The following is a 23,546-nucleotide window of genomic DNA, read 5'->3' as shown; positions in this document are numbered from 1 at the left end:
AATTTTTTTTTACAAATTTAATTTCAATAAATGAAAAACTAATAAAATTATTGATTTAAATTCACGGACGAAATAAAAATAAATAGATTTAATTTCAATAAATAAAAACACTAATAAAATTATTGATTTAAATTCACGAATAAAATAAAAATAAATAGATTGATTATGTTAGTAGAATATTGATACTCAAATTAATTATATTTGTTGTGACAATATTCATGTAAATAATGTTTTTATTTTAAATGGATAGTATGCAGGTCGACACAAACATAGCTCATACCATTACTTTTTAGGGAAATAGTAGAAAATAGGCTAATATGAAAAGCTTAAGAAAGTATATAGGCCAATTTTTAGTTATAGAACTTAATAGGCCATAACTTATCAAGTTATGGTTCATAATCAAATAGTTATGGATAAATTTGTCAAGTTATGGTTCATAGCCAGACAAGTTATGGATAATTATGGACAATAACTTATCAAGTTATGGTTCATAACCAGATAAGTTATGGATGAAAATAATTGTTTGGCCTATTTATTAACTTATGTAAACTATTGGCCTATTAATTTTAATTCATCTCAAGTCTTGGCATATTTTTCTCTTTCTCCTTACTTTTTAACATATACCGTAACACTTCTAAAAGTAACTCTGTCTAGGCCTCGTTCATTTCACCAATTTAAATTTTTAGTTTTAAGTTTTTACAGTAAAAAGCTCTTAGAAAATGTCACATCTAACTTTTTCTGCTACAGTAAAAAACTCTCAGAAAATATCACATCTCAACTCGAATCCGTGAAGTGAACGATGCCCAATGATTCAACACCATCATCGATCGTGGAATAAGCAGATGTCCGGTTAGCTATTGCAACTAGTTGGTAGAGTCAACTAAAATAATACCATATACCAGAATAACATAATCTATTTGGACAAACCAAATTGGCTTTCGTTTCTAAGGAATCCCAAAAAAAGAGCTCCACCAACTAATGTAGTTGCTACCAAACCAACTTCGTTGCTTTGTAGGTTTGGTTAAGTTTTGTTTCAGAGGATTCTCACTGGCTTTCACATTCTTTGCCCTTGAAAATGTCCCATGTGAGCTCATGTATCAATTAAAATAAATATTTTCATTTGATTTTAGACCTAGTTATCAATTTTATACTCATATAGTGTAATTTTCGTAAATTAAAAATCTAAAAAAATGATACTTTAAATCGTTACAACTTTGATGAGGTCATGCTTGATGTTTGGTTGGGGGTAACGGAAAATGGACAAAGGAATGGAATAGCCATTTAATTTTTACCATTGTTCGCTTGGTTTTATCTTGTCTTTCTATGCAAGGTCTAGCCATTTCACACCGCGGAATGACAAGTCCTGAACAAAATGGATGGAAAGTATATATTTCAACCCAGAATCAACTTTTCAGAACCCAAATTATTCTTATTTATTTTCGCTAAATCAATCCGAAAATATCAGAGCTCAAATTAACTCGACCGATCACCGATCGAGCAACCTAGTCCCACAACGTTGCCTGTGAGGATCACATAGTCACCAGTTTACACAAAGGAAAAGCAAACTGAATTAAGCAATGCTCGATGTTATCTTTCTCCTTTTTCCATTTTCCTTGCTGAGTTCAGGAAAATGACTTGCAACGACAATTATATTATCAAGTGAAATTCTCACTAAACCGTCAAATATTCATTCAATAACATTTAATTTACATACTTTTCTTTCTTTTTTTTTTTCTCTTTTGATATAATTTTTATGTGATCTGACAATCATAAGCACAAGCTCAAAAGATTTTGTTGCTCTTTTATTTTTGCAAATTCTGTTTGCTTATATCAAGCGCAAAGGGTAGCCAGATGTATTAGGACGTTAGAGTTGGGCATGAAGGTTTCATAATAAGATCTCCATTCTTCAGCTCTGCATAAGTTTTGCTTGCTAATTGATATATTCCATCTTATCTAGTGGTCTGTTTAATATGTTTGTTTTCAATATTTTTATATTAGTTTGTTACATAGTCAATTTTAGCATTCCTTTTATTAGTTAGTTCTCCACGATAATGTACTACGTAAATTTATATATAAAAAATACCACAAATTCGTCACCCCTTTTTCGTCACCTACTAAGTCATATTGCTTATTGCTCGCGGAGATATCAAAGTCAAATGACAGAATAAACTTATCTATCACAAATTAATATCCAATTAGCTTTTCTCTACAAGGACGCAATGTGATGAAATTTTTTTTTTATTTTTTTTTATTTTTTTATAGTTATGATTGTATGTAAATCATTATTTTTTAGGTCATAGATCTCGTAGATTAGTCGGGACAAAGTATCCGACACATTGACCGAAATCGACTCAGTGTCTCGAGAAGCATTAGGTCATAGATCTCGTAAATAAGTCGGGACAAAATATCCGACACCACGGTTATCCAAAAACGAAAAAAATGCCACAGAACGTAGAAAAGGGAGCGAGTGGGACATCCTTCGTATATCTGAAGGCAGCTAAATCATCCCCAGGCACAGATTTAACTCTCGAAACCATTTTATACATCCAATCTTTTCTACAAAAGAAACTTTTCAACATATGATTTCATTATAAACTATTCACAACTTTAGTATTACATTCTTCTGACTGTACTTTCATGTTTTGGTATGTTGACCATTGACTTCAAACATGGTTTGCAGCAACCACAACATAACCCAGATGAAGCTTCTTAATAAAGTGAACAAATGGGGGAAATTGCTACATAGTTAACACTGGAAAATGGAAACACATACAAAGACTGGTCTTTAGAGTACCTGCAAGATGCAAACTTTATTCAAAGAATGCGACACTAAGGACAATCTGAACGGCAAACAAAGCTCACATAATTTATGGAACTTGGTCAACTGAAGCATCTTAGGTCGTCTAAAACACACCAAGAGAGGTGGGATAGAGAGGAGTAGGCTTGTAAGAAATACAATTCGGGACATAAGTGGAGGTTTGACGTTTGGGAGGACGCTTTGACTCGATTGCCGGTTGGTTCAAGTATGCATACTTGCTTTTTGTCCACCTGCATCAGTTTAATGAAAGATTTCCTTTAGGAAAAGGAGACAGAAACGACCAGTTATGCAAGAATAACATCTCTTTTGACTTCTTCATTAAAGAAAAAAAAAAAAAAAAAAAAAAAAAAAAAAAAAAAAAAAGAGGAAGAAGAAGATCAACTAACCAGTCCTTTATTCCCACGCGAATCTCATTGCAATTCTGATCCTTGTAGCCATAGTTAGCTGCGGCTGTGCTCTTCTCAAAATCTTCTTCTCCCTCATCCTTCAAGGACTCGTCAAAGTATTTGTAATCTTCTTCCTATATTGAAATAACAAAATCAAGATGTTCTAAAGCTTGGAGTTGGATGTAATCACTATTTCACACATATAGAAAAGACCACAAATCCAAAACCAACATTAAACTCATAAAAGGAAGGAGATTTTCAACTGCAGAGAACTTGAAAGAAAACCTCTTTCATGTCTCCTCTGAAAGGGCTTTCTGATATGTAAATCCTAAAGCCAAGTTAGGTTCTTAGTGATGTTTCAATAGGCTCTATAGATCTCAGTAGAATTCATGGTTGTGCTCTGCAAGCGGAAGTATGCATATACAAAATCTTAAGCTTTTCATAATAAACTCTTTACCGAGAGATTACGGGCCCTGATGCGTGCAGCAGCCTTGATAGCAGCAAAGAGATGCTCTTCTTCCTTGATGCGTTTCTGCCTCCAGAACTTGGCAATTTCTTGCTTTGTCAAGCTCTCCGGAACCGCCTTCCTAGCCCAGAACCAGGGAAGTGGTGGAGGGGGCAGCGGCGGAGGCGGAGCCGCCTGTTCTATCTTTGCAACACCAAGTCCACAGTCGTCCCTTACCTTTTCCATGGCACACACCTCTTTGGCTAACTCACTTGATAATCTTCTAGTTCAAGCAGTGTGAGATCCCAATAAATGGTGAGAGAAATGAACATCAAACGGTCCAAGATGAACTTCAACTTCCATAACGAATCTACATGAGTTAATGATCGCAAACTAACATTCAAAACAGATAATGGTTCCCAATAATCAGCTTTGTTATATTCTCCGACATATTATATGAGGGAGACTGTTTAGCGTTAGTTAGCTGATGGAAAGAAAAGGTGCTAAAAGACAAGGGCAAATTGACTGGTAGTTGCAACGTGACATATTGAATATGAGCTGACAAATGACCGGATATAAAATTCTCAAACTAAGAACTACAAATAAATGACGGAGAGCCCAAATAATTATACTCGGCAAGTGGACAGAATAAAATGTATATTACACACAACGACGCTGGATACTTTTAAAAGCCCAAAGGGTCACAATGTAAAAACTGCATTTTAGAAGGTTCAGAATAAATTAACTTAACCAAGAGCTTGGCGTTACAGTAAACAGCACTAATGGTTATAACATGAAACTCCAGTAATAGTACTTAATCAAAACAAGGTAGAGAACAAGAGGATGAAATATCCTCAAAAAAATACACCGAAAGGGGAAAAAAAAAAGAAAAAGAAAAAAAGAAGAATCAAAAACGAAAAAAGCAACACAATATGCTTTAGCAAAGTAACAAACCCCAGAAACTAGCAGAACTCATTTTAGTACAATAAGTTATAGTACTTCATTTTAGTACACCTGAAAAGTCATGAGCAAAGTAGAGAGATCTTCCAATCTTTGTTTCAAGATATGTCAATTCAAAAATTCCTTGCAGAATATCAACCTCAAAACCAAGCCATAACATGAACAGAAGGAACAAAACCAGAATAGTACACTATAAAGATCCGCAAGATATGTCTCGATAGTCATAACTCATTATTGCTTTTATAAAGATTCAATAAAGTATGTTTACAATCTGACTAAATCATGAAAAAAAAAAAGAAATGTTTACAATCTGACTAAATCATGAAAAAAAAGAAAATACTATGAGTACAATGCTTTCAATAATCCAAAGCAAGTAACTTTCGTTAAACAAAAATTGAACCTCATTTTTCTGTTCTTCATTGCCCACCAATTTCAGAAGGCGTCTTTGCCACAATTGACAAGGCGTGGAGCCCACTCTCCAACTCCTCCTGCAACAACCCATAAACAAGCCTATGCCTCTTCACCAAACTCTTCCCTTCAAACTCCTTTGACACAATTCTCACATTGAAATGAGTTTCTCCATCATCATTTCCTCTCACCCCAGCATGCCCAGCATGCTGATATGATATATCCTCCACTTCCAACTCCACAGGACTAAGCTCCTTCTGCAATTTCTCCCTAACCCTCATTCCCCTGCTTCCCAAATTCCCCGAATTCGCCCCAATTTCGCTCGTCGCGCTCGTTCGAACCGCCGAACCCTCAGATTTCTCTCCAAAACCGGAACTTTCGACTTCATCAATGCTTTTCAGCTCCGAATTCGGCCCAATTTCGCTTCTTCCGCTCGTTTCCACCCCCACTCGACCCTCAAAACCCTCAATTTTCTCCCCAAAATCGCTTTTCGCCTCCGAATTTGAGCTTCCCTTGCCCTTTTCGGCTTCCACGAGCAACTCGAGTGCCTTTCTCTGCATCAACTTTAACATGTTCAAGAATCCATTATTCCTCGACGGCGTCAAGCTCTGCTGAAGCCCTAACAGCACAACGAACTCCGGCGAAATCCTAACCACCTCCTCCGCGGGCCGGCCGGACAATCCATTAACCAGCAGAGCCGCCAGTCCCTTGGTGAGTACCGAATCCGAATCCGCCTCGAAAACCACGTTCCTCTCCGAATCAAGGTAAGCCCTTACCCATACCTGCGAAACACAACCTTCGACTTTATTCTTCCTCGTCTTATGAACCTCCTCCAGAGGCTTCAGGTTCTTTCCGTAGAAGAGAAGCTGCTCGTACTTCGCCTTCGCCTCCTGTACGGACTGGAAGAGCCGTACGATTTCTCGAAGCTTCGGAGGGAGTTCTTCCTCGGCGGCTTGCAGTGAAGTCGGGCTTGGAGATGAGACCGAGACTGATAGTGGCGGCGGATTGGCGGCGGCGATTCTCTCGAAGGTGATTCGTCGCGAGAAGAGGAAAGGTTGGGGGTTTGGGGATCTGCGGGGGAGGAAGGAGGAGGTTGGGATTTTGGTGGTGAAGAGACGGAAGGAGGAGGAAATGGAAGAACAAGAGGACATGGTTTTTCTGAGTATTTCTTGCTTTGTTTTCTCGGAGTTTCGCGACGATTCTCGGAATCCAAACAGAGGGGAAAGAAAGATTTGAGCTGCTTTTGATTGTTTGGAGAGAGAAAAATTCGCGGTCAGGATTAATGAACTGAACAAAGGACAGAGGCACAGAGCTTATGAAAGTCGTATTAAATCGACATGTTTAGTACATGACATGACATGTCGTTTGAGAAGCATTAAATAAATTGTATAATACAACAAAACGACACGTCGTTTTTATTCCGAACCTTGTCATCACTAGCTTATGATACGTGCCAGTTAATATACGTATTGTTTTACAGACCATAATTTATTTTTCAAAGATGACGGTTTGAAAGCCATTATCACGTATTAAGGGAAAGCTTTCACTTCAATTTATTTACATACTCAGTAAATAAAATCTCATTTATTTCACCGATTTGAGTTTTATTATAATAAAAAATTCTCAAAAATAATTATATTTAATTTTTTTATTTCAGTAAAAAGTCTCACATAAAATTACATCTTAATTCAAATTAAAAACTCAAATCAGCGAACTAAACAGTTCTTAAGATATACTTACTTTCACACTTATTTAATCGTTGCTTATTATATTTCTATTAAGTTTTGCTACATTAAATGGATTGAAAATTTTTTTTATGAGTTGGAATTTGTTAGTGATAATATTTTTTTTCATATACATTGAATGGAAATGAAAATTTTTTATTCAATTAATATAAATGTAATTTTAGGCAAAAAATACTTTCTTCCTACATAATTCACAGTGACTATTTCTGCTTCAATAAAATATTTAGTTGAAAATATCAGTAAGTTAATCATGTTCTATTATATAGAACAAAAAAACATATATATGAGTTATTTTATTTTATTTTCTAAATAAGAAATAAATGAAACAAACACATAAAAAATTTCCACAATAAAACAAAGAGGTTCTCTCATTTTTTTCTCTTAACAATGGCAAGCGATATTTTTCATATGTGACTAATAGAATGTGTTAAAATCGCATCGATATTGGAGGTTTAATTGTTAAAGACATGTTTCATAATGCAAACATAATGAAAAGAAGCATTCTTTTTTGGTCTAAAATTAAAAGAAACAAAAAGTAATGTATACTCGGTTACGATTTTTATGTATTTTTAAAAAATTATGTTAAATAATAACTTAAAATTTCTTTCATACCAGCAGTTAATTCATAAATTCCTTATTTTATATACAAAAAAGTGCTTTTCTATTTTCCTTAAAAAAATACTTTTCTATTTTTCTTTTACTGTCTAATAAATGAACAGATTATCAAATTTATTCTAAAAAACATATAAATAATAAATAAATTCATATAGAGAAAAGAAGTGTTACATAATGAAGGGAAAAAAAAACATAAGACAAATAAAATTCATATTTACATAAACACCTTAGACATAAGGAATATAATTTTGTAATTTACATGCGTACATGGATAAACAACAAAAAATATAAGAATTTGTTCAAACACAAAAGGAAAGGGGAGAAAAAATAAAATTAAAGAAAAGAGAGGGAGAATAATGGAGAAGGATTTGCATGTAAAAAGCATGAATATACTCAGCATAATTGGTGTGAGGTATATGCACATGTTCTTTTATGTGAAAATTGGAACGTTTATTCTATAAAAAAATATAAAATAAAAAAAAGTTGTAATATTTGTTGCTCACTTGAACCAAATTCTTAGTCCCAGGCGATCAAGGAATAACATGTGGCCAAAATCTAATTGGGTGGAATTCACTCACTATATCTCACGTGTAAGTAAGACAGAAGAGAGGTTTCCATGAAAATGACCAAATCTGGCCAACCAAGAGCAAATGAAAGAGTAAAGAGCTAAGGGTAAAACGGTAAAATCGCATCGCATAAGGAGCAAACGCGCAATATGATAGAATAACTATCCAACAAAGTGAAATTAACAAAATGACATTTTTTATTTTTTATGAAGAAATACCACCTTATCATTTTTTGTAAAAAGTAGTCATTTTACAAATAAAAATTTTTAAAAAGTTATTTTACTAATAAAACTTTTCTATTGAGTTATTTTTACAAAGCCCTCAAAGCAAACGGGTTTAAAGTGGAGAATACAGATGGGATTTTTTAGAAATTGAGGGACAAAAAAGACCACACACCGTTCAAAAAAACAGTAACTTCACAACCTACTTTGGTATTATCGTATAATATGCATATTTCGTATTCATGAAACGACATGGTGTAGTCTTTTTAACACTCAACTAACTGAACAACTAAAACCAAAGCAAGCAAACTGATAGATCAGTAGTAAGTTTAAAAAGTTTTAAAAATTTCTAACAAAATGAGATTGGAGATATCCAAAATGAGGTTTGGGGGCATTAGTAAGTAACTGAAACCTTTATTAATTGAGACTCATAAAGAATTTTTTTTTTTTTTTAAGGAAAAGAAAAAACATGGATTATATTAACCCAAACAAATGTATGAATTCAAGAGAGAGGATAAATATTGGGATAACATTAAGCCTAAAATCTGAAAAAGGAAGTTTGGTTCTCCTCAATGCTAAAAAGAAGAGTCATGCTATCTTCTACAAACGGTTGGTCGATAGCTAACAGAGAATTATCATTGATCGCGCAAATTACGGTCCCGTTTAGTTTGCTGATTCGAGTTTTTAATTCGAGTTGAGATGTGACTTTATGTGAGAATTTTTTATTGTAGCAAAAAAGTTAAATGTGACTATTTCTGAAAGCTTTTTATTATAATAAAATTTAAATCGATGAAATGAACGAGACCTACATCAGTTGCATCACTTTCAACACAATGCAAACACCGAGCCTTCTCAATGGGAAAACTATTTGAGTTTTTAGAGACTCGTAGAAAAGTCTATAATCATTCATTAGGTAAACTATTCGATTTCATTTGACAAAACAAATCTGCGGAGTTCTTTTAAGCTTTCTTGATCTAAGTGCTTTAAATCCTTGAAATCCTTTAAATGTGGCATGATATCCAAACCATCGTTTTTCCCCAAAACAAAAAAGCTGTCTGCATAACATAATTTCTAATTAGAGTCTAGAAATAATAAGTGTTCCCATCACGAGAAAAAGCTGCCTGCATGTTAGAGTGAACTATTCTTAGGTAATTTGATATTATGTCTCACCAATATAAAGTAAACTACCAATATATATGTACTCGCGAAAACTACTGACTGCAACTATTAAAAATAAAACAAAAAAACACACAACAGATCGAAAAATGCTTAAATGAACAATCTATCCAAATGTTTATATCTGTGTATTCAGAATTACCAACAAACACACCAATGTTATAACCTTAGCTTTCAGACTGTCTATCCTGTGTGGGATAAATAGAAAATGTTGCGGGCCATAACTGGCGGTTTCACTTGGAAGTCCTAGAATTTAGGGGTTGTTTAGTTGAGAGATTCGTCTCTCGATTCGAATCATGGTTCATGATTCGCTACAGTATTTTCTCTCATAAAAAATACACGTAAATCGAAAATGGTTTTAATCTTATAATTCTAATCCGTTAACCAAACGTCTCCTTAATAATCTAGCTCTCCCAAGTCTTTCAAAGCAAGTACTTATGAATTTAATAATCTAGCTCTCCCAAATCTTTCAAATTATATGTTTGAAATCTCTAAACTACCTTTATTAAAACTACCCTCAATGAAATTTTTGGTTTTAGGGGCGGAGTGCTCCACTCCCGAGCTTTTTTTTTTTTTTTTTTTTTTTTTAACAATTTGTTCCTTAGTTTTGTCCCCTTAAAGATTTCTAATTTTTACATTTGTATGATTTTTTTTTTTTTTTAAGTTTCGATTATACCTCAAATTTTGACGTTATTAAACTTGAAATACAAATAAAGCAAAAATCAATGACAGAGGTTAATAACTTTGTGGATTGCCGGCTTTAAAAAGTTATTAAACTTAATTGCAAACATTGAAAATGTGAATAAAACATAAAAGAAAAATACCGTAGTTAACAGAAATAATTGCATTAGTATTTTGGTTTGGTTCACGCCTGTCTGAAAAAAGTTCCTGACTTCACCACTCATGAGATAAAATCAAGATCAATTAGCTGAACATTATAAACTCAATTTGTAGAACATATACATCAATTAGAGAGAAGATGATCAAGATGAAGAAAAGAAGAAAGACAAAAAGAAAAAGAAAAACCCACAACTTCTAAACCACTCAACGAAAAATTATATATTTCCCAAAACCTCATATATATATATATATATATATATATAGAGAGAGAGAGAGAGAGAGAGAGAGAGAGAGAGAGAGAGAGAGATATCATGACATCATTTTAAGGTTAGTACTAATTAGTACTTGTAACCCTTAACAAACAAACTTTCAGAAGCAAGACCAGTGCCACTGCCTCCGGTGTAGTTGCCAAGAGAGGCCTCAGAATTGGCCTTGGCCCTGGCCAAGAATGCCTCCTGAGCCTTGCCAATGTTCTCCTTCTTCCCACCCCATGTCTTGAGTGTGCTCTGCTGAAGAGCTCGCCCGAATGAGAAGGACAGCGTCCATGGCTTCAACACCTCCAGCTTGTTCATCGCATTGAGGTTGAACGTCGCCTCCTCCTCGCTCTGCCCGCCCGATAGGAACACTATTCCTGGCACTGCCGGTGGCACTGTCCGGCGGAGCGCTGTCACCGTGTGCTCCGCAATCACCTCCGCTGCTACCTGTAAAAATTTCAATTCTTTTTTTTTTAGAGGTTGTAATTTGACATCTATTTTCAAAATAACTAACTAGAAGATAGACTTGCAGGAAATGTATATTCAATAGTAGTGTTTATCAGTATTGACCGCATAATTAAATTTGCTCTCAGCCAAAAACGTTACAAAAATGACTTCTGTAATCACAGAAACAATATATAGATGTATAGATGTAATTACTTAGCTAGGAGCTAGTGACAATTTTCAGTACCATTAGTTACGCTCTTACCTAAAACTGTAATTCGAACATTTTCCAACCTATTGTATAGATGAAACCTTTGAACGTCCCACTTAATAGAATGCTTTTTTATTCACAAATTGCAAAGCTATTTTACAAACTTCTTTTTTTTTGGGGGGGATTTTAATTTTTGTTAATGAAATAATAGTACTTATTATATGCACTAAGTTCTATGTAAAGCTATATATATATATATGACCTATTTTATATGAGTAATTATAATGCTTACACGACACCACAAATATCATTTATCATTTTCAATTATCGTTATTACATCCTAAAACACCTTATTTATTATATTAATCGTAGCTAGATATATAGTAATTTAAATTTAATTATAATTGAGGAATCTTTAATGCATGCATGTATGTTACCTTAGGGCTATCAGAACCAGGCGTAACCATGTTGGGTTTAAGGAGCGTGCCCTCAAGAAGCACATGATGATCATTCAGCGCCTTGTAGACCGCTGCGAGCACCGTCTCCGTGACGGCGGCACACTTCTTAATGTCGTGGGGCCCATCGGTGAGCACCTCAGGCTCGACGATGGGCACCAGCCCGTTCTCCTGACAGATGATTGCGTAGCGGGCCAAACCCTGCGCGTTCTGCTGGATGGACAGCTCCGACGGCTCGGTGGGACCGATCTTAAGGACGGCACGCCACTTGGCGAATCGCGCCCCGGCCTTATAGTACTGGCTGCACCGTGCTCCGAGCGAATCGAAGCCCTGAGTGGTGGTCTCGCCGTTGGTTCCGGCAAGCTCTACGGTGCCCTTGTCGACCTTGATCCCCGGGACGACGCCGTTTTCCTCGAGGACCTCGACGAAGGGCTTGCCGTCGGAGGTTTTTTGGTAGAGAGTCTCCTCGAAGAGGATGACGCCGGAGAGGCAGGAGAGGGCGTTTGGGGAGGTGAAGAGGAGCTCCCTTAGGGCTTGGCGGTTCAACTCGATGTTCTCGACGTTGATGCTCGCGAGTCGCTTTCCGATGGTGCCGGTGCTCTCGTCCGCCGCCAGGATACCCTTTCCGGGGGTGGCGATGTACTTTGCTGTCTTGATGAGTTCCTCTGAGGCAATTGATAAGAAATTGCATGAAATTAGTGTTTAGTAATTTTATGAATCTCAAAAGTATAGTACATGCCTCTCAAAAAAAAAAAGTATAGTACATGAAGTTTGTGATTGGTTCAAAAATGATATAATTACATTATAGTAATAGTTGTTAATACATATGATTGGATATTGGTGCAATGCTAATACAATTACGTAGAAGTTGTTTATAATGGAAAGAAACAATATGAGATAAGATTTTGTAATTAGATGCAAAGTTAATTCTAAATTTTACTACTCCATGCCTCTCAAAATTAGTACATGTAATTTGTGATAGGTTAACGCTATATTCATATTATGTATGGATGCTTAATAATCATAACAATAATAATAATAATAATAATAATAATAATAATAAAGAAAAATAGCAAAGTTGTTTATGAGAATGTATATTGTTAACTTCCGCTAGCTAAATTATATACATGCTTGTACTGAGGAATTTTGACTTTGTTATGTTTATTGTAGTGCATTTTAATATAGGTTTTTTTATATGGGCATTTTGAGTGTGTGTGTGTGTGTGTGTGTATGGGAAAAGTGTTAAATGTAATTAAAATTCCTAAGATTTATTGCGTTGTAGGAACAATAGTTAAGTAATCATCTTCACAAGCTATTTATCTATCTACTCGTCAAAACAAAAACAAAAAAAACGGTTGAGAAATGTAGCCATCGTTTGGAACTTTCAAGGCATCGTTGCCAAAAACCCAATATTCGTTACTTCTGCTTCCTTACAATAATCAACAGTTCCACTCTCCCATTAGGCTCTTAATTAATAATAGCATTAGTACGGAAATGGAAAGAATTCTCGCTTACAATGCCTATACATACTAAACCAAATATGTGTGTGTGTGTTAGAGAGAGAGAGAGAGAGAGAGAGAGAGAGAGAGAGAGAGAGAGATTGTGTTTACCAGCATACTTTCCAACAAAGGCAGACATGGTTGTGGCTTTTAGGATGGTTTATGGATATTGTGTATAATATATCTATATTTTATGTAATTCAAAAGTACAAAAATTGCAGGACCAAAGAGCGAAAAACAAACACAGACAACCAACAATCTATATAGACAATCTCTCATGGAATATACCAACAGAATCCATCCCATACCATGCACCGCCACGTGTCACGAAATTAGCCCACCAAGGGTTATCATCCTCGGATAAAGCAACGAGTGATTGCTCTCATAGCCAAGTGGCCAATTATATACCCCTAGTTTTATCGCTCCATATTTACATGAGCTCAGTAATAATGTGTGGAATATATGCTTAAAAGCTCCTCATCCGTTCATGGTTTGGAAAAACTTATTGGAAGAACTTGGAACAAAACCAAAATGACAATTTTTTGGATTCTACCAACTGCTCACAAGTTTGAGCCACTATTTTGGATTTTCATTCTTGTCCTTGACTCGCTATGTTGCTTTCACTTTAACCACCCATCAAATACTCTCCACAATCCACTACTCTGCTTCTATCATAGCAGTTCTTTTAAATTTGCCACAACATTTGAAAAAAAAAAAAAAAAAAAAAAAATTATAAAAGCATATTCAGACTATTGGTGTGAGTAATAAGGAAACTTCGTCATATTATTGTATGAGTAGAATTATTGGTTCTTATATACATATTGCCATAAGGAGGCTAAACCTTCGTCTGCAAATATTGCCACTCCTTATATATGCCATACACATGTATAGCAAGTTACGGGACCAATATTGGCCAAAAAAAATGTAATGGCCTAATATTTTGTCAATATCCAGCCCTTTTCATAGTATAAAGCACATAAATTAAAAGGCATTGGAGGAAGGGAAAATTAGGGAGAAAAGAAGAGAAGAAAAGAAAAACCCCCCAAAAGGTGCAAAGAAAGAAATATATATAAGATATAACAAGATTCTTCCAAGGAAGTCAAAAATTTTTCAACTCTTAAAGAAAGTAGAAACCACCAGAATATTGGTCAAAAAGGCAAGTTCAGCTGATTTTCAGGGATTGCTGACGAGTAACGATAATGGGGTTGGACAAAATAGCAGATATATATGTATATATAAAGTCCACTTTTTTTTTACTTCTGGAGGAGCTCAGCCACTTCTCTTTTGCTGGATCAATTATCATCTGTTCCAAAATATCTGTCTCCAAACTCTCCCATGCCGGGTATGACCCGAAAATCTTCATTCAAACCAATTTCAATCTCAGATGTCACAATCTTAATCCTTGGGAAGCTTTTGCACACCACATGTATACCCTGAGGTGCCTGGTGAACAAATTTGCTAAGTCATCATTACGTAGTAAAACTCTTGTTAAATGTAAATGATAGAGCTTAAAAATACCATATTGATATTGCGCAACTCTTAACTCTCAGAGACTCAAATCATATCATAATCATATTAAGAAAAGAAAAGAGTACACAAATTTAACGAAATTTGATGCAGATCGATGCAGATCTCACAATTTGGAACTCCACTACGATAGTAGGGTATTTTCGGTATCCTCCCAAAGAATTTTTCGGGGAAAAAAAAAAGAGTTATCATAGGAGTAGGAAAACAAAGCATTTGAGAGCAACTTTAAACTTACGGATATAAGATTGAGAAATATGATGTTGGACTCTGGTACACCTTTTTTTAGGAGTAAAGAGATGGCCTGAACAGCTGAATTGCCTGAAGAAAAGGTGCAACTAATAAGGTTTACCTGTCTAACTCTTTGTATGGTGATATGAAAACTAATTATAGTTCTTAGAATATATCAAAACCAACAGGAAAAGAAACAAACCTGTTCCTAAGATAGGATCCAAGAGTAATACATGCCTCTCTGAGATGTCTTGGGGCAGCTTTTCATATATTAGCTGTTAAGCAAACAAATTATGGAGAAACAGCCAGAAGTAAAACTTGAATAGATTGATATAGAACAAGCAAAGACAGAAAAAAAAAAAAAAAAAAAAAAAAAAAAAAAGAAAAAAGATTTCCAAACCTGTTGACCGTTGTCCCCTTCTCTATGAATGAGAATTTTCCCGATCTTAATACCTTTACAACAGGCTCGCAAGGCATTTTCCATACTCTCACCACTGTATTAAAAGGGGAATGATTGTTATATCATAAGAATGAACTCGTTATTTTAGAATAAGTAACGGATAAGAAAGTCAATGTTGACACATCCAAAATTTTGAGGTGTGGAAAACAGAAAAAGAAAAGAATAACTAATTAAAAAAAAATCCTTATTACTCATAACCAAGCACCTAATTTCTAGCAAAGACAGCTCTGAAAAAATTACCTTCTAATGACAGATACACCACATAACCTCTTACAGAAGTCTACACCAGTATACACAGACCCTGCAACCACAACGGAAGGCGTAAAGAAAAAAATTACCATTTCAAAAGATCTAGAATCTATTAGAAGATTACCAAAATAACAATTCAAATCGAATAATATTAGCTAAAGGTATCATCCGAATAGAGCATTGAAAATATCTCAAGATTATCACGAAAAAGTATCTTGATTGTCCTAGGTTATAAGTTTTCTTATCAAACAACACAACATTGTCTTTGGAAAGTTGACGTGGATAATTTTAGAATTTAATATTTGGACAGGTAACATCGATTCAGTTGTCTGTGGAGAACTTGGAAGATTTACTGCATAATTTTGGTTTTTTCATGGTAGTGGCATTACTTTATGACATTTGAGGATCTACTGTGTAATGCTCGACAAAAAATTTTGAAGGACGTCCAAAATGAATACAAGCTTACCAGTTGGAGTGAGCACCTGCTTTTCTGTAAATGGTAGATGACCCAGGCCATGTTCAACAACCTGGAAGTAATTTAGAGAACTTGCCAAATCCCATCACTGAATTCCACTACAATCAAACTGAGATCAATGTGGAAGGGAGCATATACATACCAAACGAATCAACCGATCGGCATAAAATACAAAATCATGCTTTGTTGTTTGAGAATCACGTATGAGGGTATGCATACCCCGTATCTGCATGAGACAAGGAGTCACAATAGAACAACAAAATAAAATAAAATAAATGCACAACCAAAAGTTTGGAGCTGAACTGAGAATAAGTAAGCTGAGATACCTGGAAAGTTGACTGTATCACATATAAATTAGGATATATTTTACAAAGGTCATGTTGGCCAAGCTTTGTGCGGATGTGTTGTACGATCAAATCAATTGCGACATGATTATCTCCTCCACGAGGAATAATGATATCGGCATATTTCTTTGTAGGAAGAATAAAGTCATCAAAAGCAGGCTTCACAAATTTTGAGTACTGCATATACACAAGAATATACATTTAGAGGAAAGGTAAAATTGAAATTTATCTTCTTATGTCAAATTGTTATCAGGGAACAAGGTGGGCGGGGAAGAGTGACTGCAGTAATGAAGCCTCAAAACGCACTGGGTGAAGCACTTCAAAGGAGATGACTGAATTGATAATCTAGTAATTTCAGGAGCCAACAACGTATCATCAATATCAGTTGCAGACTTCCAGCAATATATCATCAATATCAATTCTAGTAATTTCAGGAGCCAACGATATATCATCAACATCATCGAACTGATCAGTTCCAGCAAAATCATCGTTAACCCCAGAATTATGAGTTTATTGCATGTCATGACACTTTACACCAACATACTCCTAATATTTTGATAACATGACTTTTGTTCCAATAATAATGACAACAAAAAACATGAATTCTTGCAAACCTGATCAAGAACTGCACCAATATCTCTGTGCTTCTCAACTGTGTCACGCCTTATCCTTCTTGCCAAACGAACATCAGCATCTGCACTGGAAATTTTACAATGTGAAGTGTCCAAACTTAGTAACCCTATGAAATGATATAAGAAGACATTCCACAAAAGAACTAACAGGGAAGTTAAAAGGACACCATCTATTGATACAAATCTCAAAACCAAAGGTATATTGGACACACCTAAAATAATAAAGGAAACATCCAAAAAAATCCAGAGACTTACAGTAGTTATTGACATAAGCACTACGCAGTAGAGACAAGATGTTAAGAACATAAAGAAAATGGTAAAAAGAGAATAAATGACTATTGACATAGGCACTAAGCAGTAGAGACAAGATGTTAAGAACATAAAGAAAATGGTAAAAAGAGAATAAATGACCTGTATCAACAAAGATCTTCATATTCATCAACTCCCGTACACGAGGGTCATGGAAAATGAGAATGCCTTCCAAAATTATAACATCTGAAGGATTTACCTGCACAGATATTTCTTACAATAAGGATTCTCAGTGCCGGAAAGAGATTTCTCACTGATAAAGGCACACATGCACACATGCATCAATAACCACAAAACTTTCCTAGTGTTTTTTTAGTTTTCCAGAACAAAAGGGCATGAAATCAAGAGGAAACTGTGTGAAATGAAATTTCCATAAACCTGGATGTTTAGAAAACAAATATTACCCTTCTAGGTGGGAACACATTATTTTTGTAACTCTTGAAGTCATACTTTGGTATATCTACTGCCTTCCCATTCCTCAACTTATCCATAGAAGCTAAGAGTTTCTCAGTGTCAAATGCATCTGAAAGCAAAAGAATTATGCATCATAAAAGAGAGGGAGCGAAAGAGCCACATGCATCCTTTAAGAAAATTGATACCATACTATGCTTCTTACTGCTTCCGATCGATAATAAAATTTTATATCAGATATATGATTTCACAGCAAGATACACACAAAAATAAGGACAGTCCAGAAAATGTCAAATTGCATAAAACGCATAACTCATCAATTGTGTTCAAATGCAGTTGAACACTATATAGTCCTACATAAATTATAATTTGACTTAACAAGAAATCCCCTCACCAGGATGGTCGAAGTTGTAATCCTGTACTCTTGCAAGTTCTTCTCCAGTCAAATTATGATAGAAGGAATCCTGAAAAATAATCCATGCTAAGATATAAAAATAACTAAATATAAAACGAGAAAGAATGACATGTAGTGCAGGAGTAAATTCATATAAACAAACTCTACTAATTTTATCTCGAGCTAGTTACTAAATGCGTATGTGAACCAGGATAACATTACCTGGTTGACAAGAACAACTCGCTGGTCATGAAGCTGCTGTATAATCATATCGCAAACAGTAGTCTTGCCAGATGCTGCTCCGCCAGCAACTCCTGCCATGCAAAGCAGAAAGCACGGTTTCAGGTAGATAAGAAACAAATAGAAATGATCATGTATCCTCCTATGATGCATTCCTAGAAAAACTCCATATGCCTAGACCATAGTCCAACAAATATTATGAAATTGATAAAGTCCGAAGCAAAAACTTAACGATGGTATCTGTTGCATGCTATTCTTTATTTAGCTGACAGGATCATTTATAATCAACCAGTACAAGAATCATTTGAAAACAAAATGGTTGTTACACTATTTAGTAAATAAGGTACAGTTCAAGTAATGTACGAGACTGATGCACACCTTGCCAAGTCAAGTTAGAAAATACCATATATATGTGTTTGTGTGTGTGCGTGTTGTGTGTGTCTGTAACCAGAAAATAGTTTGGACATCCAACAATACCTATGACAAAAGGTTGCATATGTAAGTTTTCTGTGGCAGAGGTTGTTGGTTGCTCCACCTCTGATGAATGCCTTTGCTCCACCAGACCATTCATGTGAAATCCAGAAAAATGAACCCCTGAGGAGGCTTCTATTAAGTCCACAACCGATTTAGAATCCATGGCCATAGACCTATCCATACACAAACATTGGATCAGAGAAATGCTAATGATCTTATTTAAAGACAAAAGTGGCGGAATTCTTTAAATAAATTATGAAATGCATTGCAATGTTAGTTACTCTTTTGTTTGTTAGATTCAGTTCATTTCTAATCCAAGCCAATCAAAACCAAAAAACTTGGCCTGCAGAAAACCAAACATTACTTGGCCTCCTAGTTTCAATTGCTTAACCAAAAGATTGGATCAAAGAATTTTCTAACCCAACAACACCAAAGGTAGTAGCTAAATTGTGTTAGCTGATTTAAACTAGACAAAAATTGCTATAAGTCAAAGACTTGTTTCAAGCACACCAATCCTTTTCATATTTGACACGAAATATTCAGTTACTGATCAAAGCAGGTAACAATAACCACAACAAAATCGCTATTACATTACTTGTGGGTTTTGAATCAGTAATTGGGAATGTACCACAATTTTACTCTTATTAGAGTTGGTACAATTATAGTCCAACCCAATCAGAACCAAACAACTTGGCTATAAAACAATCAAAACGTAGTTTTCCTTCTAGTTTTGATTGCTTAACCAAAGATTGTATCAAAATTCAGCTTAGCAAACTCTTCAAATCACTTGGTCAGATGCGGATCAAAAGCTAGATAAAAACTTGTTTCAAACTTGACAACGATGTACATATTTGACACGAAATATCATTAGTCATCGATCAATACAAGCAACAGGAAATACAAACAAAATTGGAATTTCATTGCTTGTGGATTTCAAATCAGTAAAATTCCAAAATGTAGCTGACCCCAAAGAATACGGCATTCTTAGATACCAAACGCAACAGGTTTCCGCATACGACATCACTTTCCGTGTACTTTATCGAAATAATCAATCATAAAACGACACCAAAAACAAAAACAAAAGCAAAAAAAAATCAAAAGCTGATTCTGATTGATTACCAATGGAAAAAACAGAACAATCAAAAGAAAACTAAAAATCTCAGCTTTTCCACTAAAAGCATCATCCCTAATGGCAATTCCTCGGCGAAATTTTAACGAAGATCCAATGCCGATGATTTCAGACGCCGAAACTTATCGATCAACGAATCAAATTGAAATTCACAAAAAGAGAAAAAAGACAAGATTTTTGCGTTCAAGTTTGGGGAATTGAAGTGTGGAGTGAATCAAGAGAGAGAATCCAGTAATGCGAGTGAGTTACCTGGTGAGTGAGTTCGAATCGAACCGCGAGAATTCCAGAGAGAGAGAGATTTGAAGAGAGAGAAAATTACAGAGAGGAGATAGAGAAAGAGAGAGAGAGAATTGATTACGGACAGGAAACAGGATGGGGCTTATATACATGTATGTGTGTATATATATATAGTGGGGATTAAGCGTGAAGTGAGGGAAGAAATTTCATTATTTTTGCAAGATGGTCCTTAAATTCTATCGAAATTACAGCTCTCTATCTTTTTCTCTCTTCTCTTCCAATCGGAGCCGTACGGTGGTTGCAGTGAAAACAGTGGACGACGGTGTTTTTTTGGGAAATCTAAGATCAGATTTTAGATTCCAACGTGGCACTGAATCATAAGTGGGTCCCACTTTCAGTTCCTTTTTTTATAAATATATTTTTTTTATTTATTGTGTTTAAAGATGGAGGAATCGCTTGTGTGTTCTTGGCCATACCAGTTTTACCGTGTTCTCAAGAGTATTTTCCCTTCCGCATCAAATACGACGTCGCTTTAATGGTGATTATTACACGGAAAAAGAAAAAGGTTTTCATCTTGGTTAATTTTTTTATATCAATCCCATTTTCTTTAGTCTTTACTCAGTTGAATCAAATTTCTTTATATCAAATTTCTTTACACCACAAAAATGTTTCATCTACTTTCAAAAAAAAAAAAAAAAGTTTTCATCTTGATGACGTTTTTCTATCAATTTTTATTGACAAGTTGAATTAGTAAAAATTAAACATTAAAAAAAACCTTTCTTACAACACAAAAAGTTTTCATCTCAGTAATTTCGAGATACTTTTAATCAATTTTTCCCAAATTAGTAAAATCATCCATTTTTCACATCACAGAAAGTGTTCATCTTGTTCCCTAAAAAAAAAGTGTTCATATTGATGATTTGGTTTTTCTTTTCACCAATTTTCTTAACTATTTGTTAAACGAAGATCACACCTTTTCTAAGTATGATTTACTGTGGTTAAAATTTTAACTTTTGAAAATTATATTTAATTTTTGGGTTACTCATTTTATTATGTATGCAAAGATTACAACTGTCAAGATGACTCTTGACATCTCAGATTTAATTCGTAGTTTTTAGGTAATTCTTAATTATGAGTTTTTTAGATTTATAGATTTCTAATAAATCTCAACTTCAATTTTTGTAGATTTTTTGTTGATAAATCTGATGTTTATAGATCTCTAATGTTTGGCATTAGTGGACTTTTATATATTGTTATATATTGATTCGATTCTTTTTAAGAATATTTTATGGGAAACATTGATCTTATTAATTAAAATTTGAATTTGAATTTAGGACCTTAAAAAAGGTGATTTTATATTAATTAAGTATGCTATGGGAATCTAAACATCCAAATCAATATTCTTGTACCCATTTTTAATCATGTCAAAATTTAGGTAGAATATCACTAATAAAATGAAACAGTAGAAGTACAGACATAATTGTTGTTTTCGGCCATGTGAAATGACCTTATTTTTTTATAAGTTCATGCACTGATTTGACATCAAATTAACTAATTTACCTGCTAGTTCAAGGGGAATTTTCCATTAAGATGTGAAAAAATATGAAATTTTTAAGAGTTTTGAATTAACATATATATGTTTTAATATGATATAATTCTACTAGAATTTGATGGTTCGTGTTCTACCAATAGAGAGTTTTTTTTTTTCTTTTTTTATAGAGCTAAAGGACATAAAGATATATGCTTATAAAAATATAAAGGAGGCTCACTGCCACGCCCCGAAGCAGGAATTAGTGACGTGAATATTCGTTTAGAAGTTAAACATGATTAAGAAAGTAATTAAGCATTTAGAAATATAATAATTGATACCAAAACTAAAATATTAAAATAATTTTTAAACGAACCCCACATTTTTAATGAAATTAGATTACAAGAAAGTGATGGAGACTTTCATATTTTTCTAATAAAACGGGTTAAAATCAAGTCTCTGGCATCATTTTGGGTCTCCCCCACAGGATATTCAATATCGTACATACATGAACAAGTAAAGAACATTTACATACATCAACCACAGTCTAGGTATGTTTAAGGTGTACAATCTGACGATTTACAATTCTTACATAGAGACAACAAGAACGGAAGATGGCACAACTTCTCCTCTTGAACCGCACAAGCTAGGGTTACCAGAGTTTGCTACTTACTCTGCACTGCTTCTAGCGTCGCCTAGGAGGGGTTAAATATATATAGAGAAACAGAAGGAAAACATGAGCAGAAGGCCCGTTATGATATATTTTGAAGTAAACTTTATAAGTAAATACGTAAATAAATAAACGAATAGAAATGTACAATCTCATCACAACAGCTGAAACCTAACATCTTTTTTTTTAAAAGGAAATATAAATTCAAAATTACCTCTTCATATCCTATCTAGGTCATCAGCGGGCTTACCAATTCACAAGATATCTTATCTTAAGTAAATATTCATTAAAACTTAAAAGCTGTTAATTATGATTCCAATAGCAATAATCAAACTATTGTTTCAAAACACTTTTCTTTATCAAACATGTCCTTTCTTTAAAACATTTGTAAAGCCAAAACTCTTAAAACAGGCTAACAAAAAAAAGGACAAGAAATCCTACCTCTTAAATGCCAAACCTGTTGGCTAGCCTCTCGGTATCCTAGCCTCTGCTTCCTTCAAAGCTTCTAATCTGATTCCTCAGTGAGCATTGTCACGGAACAATGTTTTAGGACATAATTCGTATTCTTAAAACAAATCAAGCTCAATCATACACAGTAATTTCCTATTAGTGCACCATAATCCAATTCAAAATTTCACAAATCACTTCATGGCTCAAATCATCATTCTAAGGATTTTGATCTCAAAAACATAGATTAAAGATGTTAATCTATCTACCTTGAGTTCCTAAATGAAGCTAATTCGGGTTCTCTTTGAAATTCGGGCCAAAATTAAGGTTTTAAGGCAAATCAGGGTTGAACCTTATGTCCACCGGTCGACTGGTGACATAGAGGTTCATCTCCACCAGTCGGCCGGTGGAGAAGAGATCGGTAGACCAGTTCGGTCGACCCTGGGAGCTAGACAGAGCGGCCGACATGGCCGATTTGAAGAAAACAAAGTAAAAAACCTGCAAATTCGAGTTCAATTCTGAAGTATTTTCAAAGAAAACAATAAATCCAGGTTCCAATTACTAAATCGAGTCCAAAGAACCGTATATCCCCAAATCTCACAGTGATTTCAACCAAAAATCATCAAAATCCAACTCAAACTGAAAATACGTTTTTTCAAAGGAAAAATATAAGATTCAAGAGAAGTTTTTCAGAAATCTTACTCCAAATCCTTCCTTTGATATTGAAAACTTCTTAAGCTTCCTCTTTG

At 34.5% G+C, this 23,546-nt stretch overlaps 4 protein-coding genes across 4 annotated transcripts; all 4 read right to left on the bottom strand.

Annotated features, from left to right (window-relative positions):
* Positions 1-2,682: 2,682 nt before the first annotated feature.
* LOC21403129 lies at positions 2,683-3,966 on the bottom strand. Its single transcript, XM_010105667.2, has 3 exons — positions 3,662-3,966; positions 3,205-3,338; positions 2,683-3,048 (listed from the first exon to the last, which is right to left on the bottom strand). The coding sequence occupies exons 1-3, from the start codon at positions 3,893-3,895 to the stop codon at positions 2,904-2,906; spliced, it is 513 nt and encodes a 170-aa protein (XP_010103969.1). The 5' UTR covers positions 3,896-3,966; the 3' UTR covers positions 2,683-2,903.
* A 1,057-nt stretch (positions 3,967-5,023) lies between these two features.
* LOC21403128 (sufE-like protein 1, chloroplastic/mitochondrial) lies at positions 5,024-6,315 on the bottom strand. The gene has a single exon (XM_010105666.2). It carries the CDS (start codon positions 6,166-6,168, stop codon positions 5,026-5,028), a length of 1,143 nt encoding a protein of 380 aa, XP_010103968.1. The 5' UTR covers positions 6,169-6,315; the 3' UTR covers positions 5,024-5,025.
* A 4,148-nt stretch (positions 6,316-10,463) lies between these two features.
* LOC21403127 (fructose-bisphosphate aldolase, cytoplasmic isozyme 1) lies at positions 10,464-13,740 on the bottom strand. Its single transcript, XM_010105665.2, has 3 exons — positions 13,155-13,740; positions 11,527-12,209; positions 10,464-10,881 (listed from the first exon to the last, which is right to left on the bottom strand). Exons 1-3 carry the CDS (start codon positions 13,180-13,182, stop codon positions 10,519-10,521), a joined length of 1,074 nt encoding a protein of 357 aa, XP_010103967.1. The 5' UTR covers positions 13,183-13,740; the 3' UTR covers positions 10,464-10,518.
* Positions 13,741-14,070: 330 nt separating this feature from the next.
* Positions 14,071-20,271, bottom strand: LOC21403126 (uridine kinase-like protein 3). Its single transcript, XM_024170500.1, has 15 exons — positions 20,165-20,271; positions 18,790-18,959; positions 18,295-18,386; positions 18,073-18,142; positions 17,672-17,790; positions 17,370-17,466; positions 16,941-17,020; positions 16,309-16,503; positions 16,125-16,208; positions 15,974-16,034; positions 15,499-15,559; positions 15,199-15,292; positions 15,001-15,073; positions 14,806-14,888; positions 14,071-14,485 (listed from the first exon to the last, which is right to left on the bottom strand). Exons 2-15 carry the CDS (start codon positions 18,953-18,955, stop codon positions 14,336-14,338), a joined length of 1,425 nt encoding a protein of 474 aa, XP_024026268.1. The 5' UTR covers positions 18,956-18,959; positions 20,165-20,271; the 3' UTR covers positions 14,071-14,335.
* Between the last annotated feature and the right edge of the window lie 3,275 nt (positions 20,272-23,546).

This window comes from Morus notabilis, unplaced genomic scaffold, assembly GCF_000414095.1.
Source record: "Morus notabilis unplaced genomic scaffold, ASM41409v2 Scaffold1333, whole genome shotgun sequence".
Classification (NCBI taxonomy): Eukaryota; Viridiplantae; Streptophyta; class Magnoliopsida; order Rosales; family Moraceae; genus Morus; species Morus notabilis.
The sequence above is the reverse complement of the archived record's forward strand: the minus strand, read 5'-3'. Positions and strand labels throughout refer to the sequence as shown.